At 45.3% G+C, this 10,609-nt stretch overlaps 3 protein-coding genes and 1 non-coding gene across 5 annotated transcripts; 2 read left to right on the top strand and 2 right to left on the bottom strand.

Moving 5' to 3' along the window:
* Nucleotides 1–3,183, top strand: LOC123181846 (mitochondrial fission 1 protein A; the record flags this gene model as incomplete). The annotated part of the gene is given in 5 exon segments (XM_044594244.1): nt 1–113; nt 1,119–1,248; nt 1,367–1,488; nt 2,536–2,599; nt 2,878–3,183. Coding segments are annotated over 5 exon segments (495 nt in total). The 3' UTR covers nt 2,964–3,183.
* LOC123181845 (annexin D3) lies at nt 3,092–5,131 on the bottom strand. 2 transcript variants are annotated; one of them, XM_044594243.1, is made up of 6 exons: nt 4,803–5,127; nt 4,415–4,560; nt 4,106–4,336; nt 3,776–3,991; nt 3,586–3,675; nt 3,092–3,513 (listed from the first exon to the last, which is right to left on the bottom strand). In XM_044594243.1, exons 1-6 carry the CDS (start codon nt 5,005–5,007, stop codon nt 3,313–3,315), a joined length of 1,089 nt encoding a protein of 362 aa, XP_044450178.1. In that variant the 5' UTR covers nt 5,008–5,127; the 3' UTR covers nt 3,092–3,312. The 2 variants fall into 2 exon arrangements, with proteins under 2 accessions (XP_044450178.1, XP_044450177.1); XM_044594242.1 differs by having other exon boundaries at nt 4,106–4,560; nt 4,803–5,131.
* A 789-nt stretch (nt 5,132–5,920) lies between these two features.
* Nucleotides 5,921–5,993, bottom strand: TRNAR-CCU (transfer RNA arginine (anticodon CCU)). Its single transcript has one exon. It is a non-coding gene; the product is annotated as a tRNA-Arg (tRNA).
* Nucleotides 5,994–8,566: 2,573 nt separating this feature from the next.
* LOC123181844 (annexin D4) lies at nt 8,567–10,212 on the top strand. The gene is made up of 3 exons (XM_044594241.1): nt 8,567–8,895; nt 9,011–9,414; nt 9,502–10,212. Exons 1-3 carry the CDS (start codon nt 8,856–8,858, stop codon nt 10,003–10,005), a joined length of 948 nt encoding a protein of 315 aa, XP_044450176.1. The 5' UTR covers nt 8,567–8,855; the 3' UTR covers nt 10,006–10,212.
* The last annotated feature ends 397 nt before the right edge of the window (nt 10,213–10,609 follow it).

Here is a 10,609-nt window from a genome sequence, read left to right as displayed (position 1 = left end):
AAGCAGATCGGCCGAGAGCCATGGAGGCGCAGATGAGCAAGTTCTTCGAGTCGGTGGGCTCCTTCTTCTCCGGCGGCGACAACATCCCCTGGTGCGACCGCGACATCATCGCCGTAAGAGCTCCCCACCTCTCTCCCCTTAGCCCCTCGCTTTACTTAATGGATCTTTCGCTGCTGTGGTGTCCTGCGCTGTAGAGGGGGGGTTAATTGGTTCTAGGATGCACGCATCATATTATGCGAAGCACGAAAATATATGTAGAAAAGGAGAGTGGATCGTTATTGCAAAGCTTCGTGGTGCTTGATGCTGTCCTGGTGGTGGGAGACTAGCCGTGATTGTTGAATCAGTGGTGCCTTACCACGTTTGTTCAGTTAGTTGATGATGCCATTATTTAGTGGCAGTAGCCTGGATTTACCAAGTTCGGATGTTGGATACTTGGATTCCCATTTTGTCTCTTGTAGTATCGGATGCTATGGATTTTGCTAAAGTCATCACATAGTTAACTCACTATGAGATGTCCACTCGGAACTTGGACATGTTCATTCGGTTACTGTTATCTGTTTATGTAGTGTTCACAAGCACAAACTGTTCAATCATATATTCTTTGCTGTTGCTTTTGTTCAGTATATATGTGCTTTCTGTTCTTTTGCAATGTTCACAGACTATCCTGTTATGTTAATTATGTTAGACGAGCAACTAGAACTTATAGTTCTGATTCCGATGATTATTCATGGTTTATATGTTTGAACCGTTGGTGGTGGGAGATTAGCCGTATCTGTTTGAACCGTCGGTGCTTTGGCGTGACATGTATCCTCAGTTAGTTGATGTGATTTTGTAATGACAGTAGCATGGATTTACCAAATTGCAATGTTGGATGCCCATCTGGTCTCGTATAGTACATGTCTTTTACTAAATCATTAGATGGTTAACTGAGCTCTGAAATGTCTCACTCAGAATTTATGCCTGTTTGCAAACACGAACTGTCTAAGTCATATATTTTTGTCTGTTACTATTGTTAAATATATGCTTTCTGTTCCCCTTCTATGTTCACAAATTATTTTGTTTTGTTAAATATCTTCGATGAGCAAGCAGAGCTTATATTCATGGTTATATGTACCTAGGGATGTGAAAGAGAGGTTGCTGAGGCTGCAACCGAGGAACAGAAAAATGATAGCATTATGAGGCTATCTTGGGCTCTCGTCCATTCCAAGCAGACTGATGATGTGAACCGTGGAATTGGCATGATTGAAGGTCAGATAACTTTTTTATTTGCATGGTAGAAAATTTACTCCTTGCAACCTATTATCTTACTTTGCTATCTATTCTTCTCAACTCTGTTTTGATCAAATTGTTTGTTCTACTTGCACAGCTTCTCTTGATAAGACCACCAGCCCACTGCAGACTAGAGAAAAGTTGTATTTGCTGGCTGTTGGGCACTACAGAAATGGTAACTATGTAAGGAGCCGGCAACTTGCGGACCGTTGTTTGGAGGTATTCTTGCACTACCTTCTGGTTGCCTTATATAATGCATTCTTTCTTGATGTGTGGTTAGTGTTTCTGCTCGTAAAAGGGAAAGAAATATTTCACTGGTTTTGAGCTTAACTGCAAACCAAATATTTGATAATGTCATACATGCAGTTGATGCAAGTGGCTATGTATTGTGAACTTGTGGTAACCCATCATCTTATTTGCTTGTGTAACAACCAACTAGTGTTATTTCTATGCTGGTTTGCTGGGTGACACATGTGGAATTTATTTGCATATTGCTTGCGTAACTATTTACTTGTACTGTTTCTGTGCTGGATGACATAGTGACAAACCAAATATTTGATTCCACCAAGGTTTGTGCAACTAAAGTAAAGGTTCTTGATATTTGTGGCTCCTAAAGTTTGTTGATTTCTTAATCAGGCTCGAAAATAATTTTCCTACATATGCACCATCCAAGAAATCGTCCCTTAAATCACCCTCCCTCTCATTAATCTTGCAGCTGTTGTGATATACAATCGATTTTTCTGCGGCAGGACTGATAGACAATTGATATGTGGCTATGCAGATAACAGTATTTTGTAATTGTTTGCAAACAGCAAAGTCATTCAACTGTTGTGTCACGTGTTCTATACTTCTATTGATTCCACACCTATCCTTGTCGATTAATTCTTGCTAAGCAGTTCAAGAACGTGGCTATGCTTGTTGCTGATTCCTTGTGTGCTACTCCATTTCAAGATTTGGCTATGCTTGAGCCTAATTCCCAAGTAGCATTTTTGTGCCGGACATGTTAGTTAGACATACTTATCTATGTGAGCTACAGTATACACTTTAAACTTGGGATACAATTAAAATTCAGACAAAAATATGCAAAACAAACTTTATGGGGTAATATAAGTGCATATGTTTTTCAACTGTTTAAGGGGTAATCTGGGACCATCATCTTTATATTCCATACTAGTTGAATACAAGTGCATATGTTTTTCAACCGTTTAAGGATATTGCCGCCTTTTAAATTCCCCCTTTTAATTTATCTTGACCCCTTTCTTGTAGATTCAACCAGATTGGAGGCAGGCATCATCTCTGAAGAAGGCAATAGAGGATAAAATTGCTAAAGGTAAGAATTAATCAACCATACTTTTCTACGATCCATTGGCAGTTTGATCTTTTTTATATGTTCCTCAATCCTCAGTAGAAAACTACTCCCTCCGTCCCATAATATAAGAGCGTTGAGCGTTGTAGCGTAAAAAACACTCTTATATTATGGGACGGAGGGAGTATGTGATAATTTTATCTGTTGAAGTGACAACAGTGCGCTATGAGTAATTTATGCTGAGTTTTCAAAATCAAGCAATGTATGCTGGCTACAGATACTGATAGCCCTGTTCCGTGCAGATGGTGTGATTGGCATAGGAATCGCCACAACTGCAGTAGGACTTATCGTCGGTGGGATCGCAGCTGCTCTTGCAAGGAAGAAGTGAGACTGCACCCGCCTGTTGATGAAATAGGATGTGTGTTTGGTTCTACCGTTCGTTCTGTGTTACTTAGAGTCGAATCGCCGCAACTATTGTGCATAAAATGAGTTTATGATACCATGGCACCGTGTATCTTCGGATAAGTCAAATCGTGATGGAAGTACCATTGTCTCAAGCTAGTGCTGAATACACCAATAAATGAACTGCCAAGGGTCTTATTTCACAACATCAACACTTCACTCTCTAGATTGTACTTGTACACACGACAATGTCACTCTGTTGGATCGAACGGTCTAAGTAGCAAACAATACGCCATTGAACTGCATCCTCCGAGCTTGGATGATCCTAGCAATGGCTACTCGGCCCCGATGAGGGTGAGCAGGATGCCCTGGTAGTACCCGGAAGTGTCGCCGACGACGTCCTTGGTCACCGTCGTCTTGTACCTCACCTTGTATTCCTCCTTGACTTTCTTCATGTCGACCTCGGCGCGCGAGACGATCGCTCTGGTCAGGGACTCCTCGTCGGTGCCGAGCCCGATGATCGAGCTCCGGATCACCTGGAGAAGGCAGAGCCATGAAGAACATCAGAACAGAAGCAGCCTGGAAAAGGTTGAACTTTTGAGTATTACCTCTGCGAAATGCTTCTCGGGCGATGTCAGGCACCAGACCGCGGTTTTCAGCATCGCGGAGAGCTTGTCGTTGCGATTGCCCTCGAGAACCTGTGAATTTGCGGCGCATAAAAATAGGTACTGTAGTTCATTTTTGTGTGTTCAGTTCTTTTTTAACTGTAGAAAAATAATGGCGCCGCAGAAAGTAGACCTCGTCGATGGCCTTGCCGTGCTCCTGCTTGTAGTGCTGGAACGTCGCCTTGAGCTGCGGCTTGCTCCTGGAGCTGACGATGCAGACCACGTCGCCGTGCAGCGGCTGCTTCTTGGCCGCCACCGCGCCGTGCAGCTCGGCCGCCTCCGCCCTCGCCAGCTCGCCGTCGACGTGCTCGCCGCCGTAGCGGTACGAGCTCACCAAGCGCACCAAGAACTGCACACGCATACACGAACGCTCAGCTCAACTGACCGGCAACGGCAAGAGCAAGAAATCAACCCACGGCGGCGACAAAAAGGGAGGAGAATGCCAGGATCCGCACGGCCTTGCCTGCTTGAGGGGGTCCTTGTAGAGCGGGCAGGCGGCGACGTCCTCCTCGAGCGACGAGTCGTAGGCGGAGCAGTAGGCCTTCCTGACGGCGACGAGGTGGTCCGGCGACGACGCGCAGGCGACCTCGATGAGCACCCAGGCGTGCCGGTCCCCGCCCTTCTTCCTGAGGGCCTTGTACGCCAGCTTGGCGTCCCGCGCCGCCGGGTCCATCGCCCACAGCGTCATCGCGCCCTGAAGCACATGGAGATTTTGGTGTCTGGGGACGACGAAGCACATGGAGGTCGCCATGGAGGTGAAGGTGTGTATTACCTTGAAGTGGCTGGAGAGCTCGTCCTGGAGCGTGCGGAGGAGGGGCTTGTCGTAGAGGCCCTCGTAGGCCACGGCGATCTCCGCGCGCTGCGCCGCCGTCCGGTGGCCGAGGATCTCGATCAGCGCGTTCTCGTCCGTCCCCCACCCTGCCCATTTCTCGATTTCAGTACGGATTCTTCTCGCGTCGGAGCGAAAAACAACAACATCAATATCAATGGACTCCTACTGGCAATCACTTGCCACCAAGAACAATCATTGTCCCAAACTCCCAATCTCCCTGCCCTCCAATTTTTTCAAATGACAACAACAAAACAGACTCGAGCCATCTCGCAAAAGAATCGACCAGGAGAGCTACAAAAACGAGGTAAACTCGATTGAATCATTGTACCTTGCACTGCTTTTCTTATGCTCTCCGCGTCCTCGGTTGGGGAAGGGGCAGGGTTCGGGACCGAGATGGAGGCCATGGGGCTGAGGGTTCGCGCTCCTTCTTCTCCCTCGCTTCCCGTTCGTGGAGCCGAGGAGAAGTGGAGGAAGAGGAGATTGAGGGGAGGGATGTTATGGATGCACTCGAGGCAGCAGCACCAGCCACACATGGCAGGCGCACACCGCACCACCAGGGTTGAAAGCTTCGCCGGCAATGGGCTTTTCGCCTAGTTATTTCCTCGTGTGTTTCGCGTGCATCTTTTGATTGTGTTTTTCTTGGCTCATTTTAGGTTCTCAGTGATGAGTTTTAATGGTGCCACGGTTATCCAGCTTGTAATTAGGTAGTAGCCTGGCTGATGTTGCGTAGTACAGGTCATGCGAGGGGCATTTTGGGTATGTTCATTGCTCCTATTTAATCAGCATTGAAGAGGTAATTAGATTTGTTTGCTGGAAAAAGGTGGGTAATAATACTAGTACTGAATTATTCCTTCTTCCGTCTTATAACACACGCTGTAATAATTCTTAAGTTAATGCTTGCCTCAACTATTTTTCAGACTTGCTCATGCCGCACTGTACTTAGTGATCTAAATGCTCTTATATTTCTTTACGGAGGAAGTATCGTATTTAGAACTTGTGTATTTTCAGACTTCCCCTCACCATCTTCTTATTGGATCCTGAGAGTTAAAAAAAAATCAGTAGGAGTATCATTTACACACTTCTTACATGTTTCATACTCCCTCCATTTCTTTTGACTCCGCATATAAGATTTGATCAAAGTCAAACTACACAAATTTTGACTAAATTTACATTAAAAAATATGAACATCTACAATACTAAAACTATATAGGATGAAAAAATGTATCATGGTGCATCTGATAATATTGATTTCATATTGTGAATGTTTATATTTTTTAATATAAAGTTAGTGAAACTCTACAAAGCTTGACTTTGACCAAAACTTATATGCGGACTAAAAAGAGAAGTACTTGTTCATACCCTCTCTTCTCCTCTTGTGAAATAAAAAAAGATACTTAAAAAATAGTGCACCAACTAAGCACAAAAGAAATATACAGAAAATAAAAACGCGCCAGGTAGGGGTCGAACCTACGACTTTCCGCTTAGGAAACGGACGCTCTATCCACTGAGCTACAGGCGCCTTGATGAATTTATTTCTCCTCTCCTCTATCTATTCAGTTCTGCAGTTTCAAACTAGCTGTTCCTCCCACTCACCCACCACTATTTGGGAAGATGAGCATGTGCAACAACAAAGGAGTTTAGCAGTAACAATGATAAAAATAATAATCAGAAACAAAAGTAGACATTCTCATGCTGGAAGCTGAATCTGGGAAACACATGGGCATTGCTTAACCGGCAAGGTTTCCTTCTAAAGGAGAGCTTCAAACAAATCTCCAAAACCACACTGTTTCCACCATGCAAAGATGCGTAATTTGCTCACGCTTTACTACTTTAGCCGTTCATTTAGAACGAGAAGCGTCATGGGCTCCAAGATAAACTGAATAGCCTTTCAAAAAAACGGTGGACATGCTTGCACGTTCCATGCGCCGGTTCCAAAGCTGAGAACATGCCACATTTCGCAAAGCATTTCAAAGCCTTTTTTGCTTTCTCTCTGAAACCCACACTTATTCGTTCCATCCTTTTCTATTTGTCGATTCTTTTTTGCTTGGAAGAGCACAATTTTTTTTTATAAGTAGTAGAATCAAAACAACTGTGCACAAGAAAACTAGAAGGACAGTTGGCATGGTTGAGCTGACTGTAGAACTGCTAGCCTAAAATATTAGAGAAAATAAGTGTTCTCGTGGATCACGCTGATCTGACCAATGGTTTTCTAATATCAAACCAGGCCTTTGACGAAAGATGTATGGACAACTATGATAGGGTCGCTGTGTGTCAAATGCCCAATGGCTTCTTCTTATGCAAACAAATCAACAACCATATCTGAATCTTCAATATTATAGGGGTGATTTGGTTGTGTGCAAGTCACTAATGATCTTGTCCTTTGCCATGCGCCCAGTTTCCTCAGGGATAATAATGGGGTCGCTATATAATTGAAGAATGTGACCCAACATACATACATGGATGATAATAATTAGTTATTTTGGACCACACGTTAGTTGTATCTACTATACATAGCCTTGACAGTACATGTTCTTCACATCGTCTAAATGTTCGTGTGATTCTTTTGCCACAAGTTTCAACTGAAAAAAATCGCTCGTCACATCTTCACACTGTTAGGCATGGACGACGGTGGTGTGAACTTACAAATCAAGCTGCATTAAATTGGTGAGTGAGAAATGTTTCCTCAATCATTTCTTTAATCCCTTAATTTCCAGCTAACTAGGTTGTACAAAGCTCTGATTGATTTGTTAGAGAGAAGCCAAAGACAACAAGCTATATGATGTCCGGTTGCTGGTACGTGACCTAGTGGCAGAAACTTGAAATAGAAGTTGTGCTCAGGAACATCCTTAAATTGAATAAGACATAAACCAACCTTGCTTGCATGATTGCAATAAAATAATGACCATGCTGGTGGCGACGATAAGGATGACACCGTGGACTGCAGAGTTTACACTGCCACTATGATCATCAATTTGAAATGAGGTGCAACCTGTTCATGTGATGTGTTCTTCCATTTCCGTGGGCCATGACGACTTGGGACCTTCATCATGTGATGCAGATCTCCTATAAGTTAATGATGATTTTACCTCTTGTCACTTCTCATCTGCTGGAAATATTAGCTGAGCTATTTGAATCCCTCTGACCTCAAAATATTTGCAATATCCCTAAAAAAGTAATATAAATGCTCTTGAACTCTTCCTCACATGCCCTTCCTAAGTTGATCACAAGATTAGATTTCCCTCAACAAGGGCAGTCTGTGCTTACAATGACATGTTGTATTGTACTTACTCCGTTTCATAATGTAGTGCATATAGATTTTTTAGATAGTCAAACTTCATCAACTTTTACCAAGTTTGTAGAGAAAAATATCTACATGTATATTATACAAATTCATATCACTACATAAAATGATATAATTTCATATCTACATGTATTGTTTTATTACTATTGTTGATAATTTTCTCAATAAACTTGGTCAAATTTTGTGATGTTTGACTTTAAGAAAAAAACTTTGCGCACTAAATTGTGGAATGGAGGGAGTAACACATTGTATATTATTCCCCACAAAGGAAAAAAACACGTTTAGATCATTAGTTTGTTAGAGAAACATTTACTGATCTATTAATATTGAGTGGATTCCAACTTTACCCTTGATTTCATATTTTAAAAGCAAATTACCATATTTAACATATTTTTATTGAGATTACCCATCTAGTGAAAGTTTTGCTAGTTATTTTAACCCTATTTAACGAAAGATTTCATCAGTTTTTACCCCATTTAGGGATCTATTAGGTATACGGGCTTGCCACATCGCAAATTTTCTCTCGGTATTTTTTTTCCATGCACCTAAAATACTTTCATTTTTTTAGGGGACCTAAAATACTTTCAAATGTGTAAAAATGGCAATTTTTTGTGAAATGGGGTAACACCTGATGACCATTGTATCCTGGAAAATAATGTATCCGAAGAAATTATATCTGGTGTGACCGCAGCGTGATAAGGGCGTAGTACAGCGGACAATTATAGCGGTCGTCATCCATAATCACCCCGTGTTGCACGATGCAAATACTGCTATGCGCCCACCCATCGCGTCGTGAGTTGTCGCTTCATTAATTAGATGGGATCGGTGTGCATACGCAGATGTGGCACCCATGTGTAAACCATTGACGAGCCTTTTCTTCGATTAGCTGTGAAAATTATACCCCCAATTGAATTGAAACACCAGCGCTGCCCATAATTGCCTTCCCAAACACACCGTCTCCGAGTATAAAGATCGTCCAGAAGGAGGGGCAGAGCACACAGCGAATTCAGCGAGCGAGCGACCCGTACCCATCGCCTCCATCTCCTCAAATCTTTGGCTAGCATTTTTGTCAGGGCAACAATGGCCGACGAAGTTCAGGCGCTCACCAAGGCCTTCTCAGGTTTGTTACATCGATACTCGTTGACTCCTACGACATTGTTCATGATTGATATGGATCGTTTCTTAGAGTTATCGATATGGATTTTCGTTGTGATTATTCGAAATCGATGATGTAGGTCTGGGAGGTCTGGGCGTGGACGAGCCGACGATGGTGGCGGCGCTGGCGAACTGGCGGAGGCAGCCGGAGAAGCGGTCCGGGTTCCGAAAGAGCTTCCCGGGTCTGTTCAAGGAGCACGGGGTGATCGAGCGGTGCGAGGACGAGTACATGCTGCACCTGGCCGCCGAGTTCTCCCGCTTCAAGAACCTGATGGTGCTGTGGGCGATGCACCCGTGGGAGCGCGACGCCCGCCTCGCGCACCACGTCCTCCACCAGGCACACCCGGCCGCCATCGTCGTGGAGGTCGCCTGCACCCGCTCCGCCGAGGAGCTCCTCGGCGCGCGCAAGGCCTACATGGCGCTCTTCCACCACTCCCTCGAGGAGGACGTCGCCTACCGCGCCAAGGACAAGCCATACTGCAGCGTAAGCTCTCTCTTTCTTTCTTCTTGAGAGCCATGGCCATGGAGATGGAGGAGGTCGAGTCTGATGTACGTGTTTGTGGATGTGCAGCTGCTGGTGGGGCTGGTGAGCGCGTACCGGTACGAAGGGCCCAAGGTGAGCGACGACACGGCCAAGGCGGAGGCCAAGGCGCTGGGCGCGGCGGTGAAGAGCGCCGCCGGCGGCAAGCTGGTGGAGAACGACGAGGTGGTCAGGATCCTCACCACCAGGAGCAAGCCTCACCTCGTCCAGACCTTCAAGTACTACAAGGAGCTGCACGGCAAGCACATCGAGGAGGATCTTGGAAGCGAGGAGGCTCTGAGGGAGGCCGTGCAGTGCCTGGCGACGCCGGAGAGGTACTTCAGCCAGGTGATGGCGGCGGCGCTGAGGGAGGGCGCGGACCACCACGGCAAGGAGGCCCTGGCGCGGGTGGCGGTGACGCGGTCGGACGTGGACATGGACGGCATCCGGGCGGCCTACCAGGAGCAGTTCGGGGCCAAGCTCGAGGACGCCGTCGCCGGCAGCGCGCACGGGCACTTCAGGGACGCGCTCGTCTCGCTCATCGTCGGCAAGTAAACCATATATACAGTATTGCAGACGCGGCGGGGGTTCGTCTTCTTCTTCTTCCGGCGGCGATGGCGCGCCGGCTGTGCGTGTGTTTTTCTTCCTGGTTCATCTCGTGTCGTGTGTGTGTTGAATTGTTGTCGAGCGGGGCATGTAAACATTTGCAGCTGAGGTCGTGTACGGCTGATCGGGGATCAAATAAAATTAAACATTTGGATCTTTCTCTTCCATTCCGGTTCTTATTTCGATGGAGTCGTGCTCCGTGTCAGTGCCGAGCCACTGCTGCGGATAGTGTCAGCTAAGCGCTGCCCAAGATCAACAGCGACAAGCCCATCGTCCGGCATGTGCTCGCTGCAGTAATGCTCCTTGATCTTGCAATATCTAGGCCTTTCCCTAGAAATTTGTAACTGACGAAAGATTGAAAATATCACTTTAGCTATGTATAAGTTGCCTGGTTGTTAAATTTGAGTAAGCCAATTTTCTGACCATTGATTCTATTGTCAAGATTCGTGTTGAATTCCCTCAAAAAAACAAAAGATTCGTGTTGAATATTTTAGAAGATGTTGAATTTTTGACTTGTCCTTGTTGCGGTCAGTTGATTTTTTATCGGGCTTGA

Source organism: Triticum aestivum, chromosome 1D, assembly GCF_018294505.1.
Source record: "Triticum aestivum cultivar Chinese Spring chromosome 1D, IWGSC CS RefSeq v2.1, whole genome shotgun sequence".
Lineage (NCBI taxonomy): Eukaryota > Viridiplantae > Streptophyta > Magnoliopsida > Poales > Poaceae > Triticum > Triticum aestivum.
This window is presented reverse-complemented; position numbering and strand designations above follow the sequence as displayed.

Bases quoted from the DNA above. Each gene is read 5' to 3' on its own strand.
- LOC123181844 (XM_044594241.1), top strand. From the start codon at position 8,856: ATGGCCGACGAAGTTCAGGCGCTCACCAAGGCCTTCTCAG. The intron at 8,896-9,010 runs GTTTGTTACATC...TCGATGATGTAG, and splicing joins GCTCACCAAGGCCTTCTCAG to GTCTGGGAGGTCTGGGCGTG. The intron at 9,415-9,501 runs GTAAGCTCTCTC...GTGGATGTGCAG, and splicing joins AGGACAAGCCATACTGCAGC to CTGCTGGTGGGGCTGGTGAG.
- LOC123181845 (XM_044594242.1), bottom strand. From the start codon at position 5,007: ATGTGTGGCTGGTGCTGCTGCCTCGAGTGCATCCATAACATCCCTCCC. The intron at 4,561-4,802 runs GTACAATGATTC...AGAAATGGGCAG, and splicing joins CATAAGAAAAGCAGTGCAAG to GGTGGGGGACGGACGAGAAC. The intron at 3,514-3,585 runs GTAATACTCAAA...TGCCTTCTCCAG, and splicing joins CCGAGAAGCATTTCGCAGAG to GTGATCCGGAGCTCGATCAT.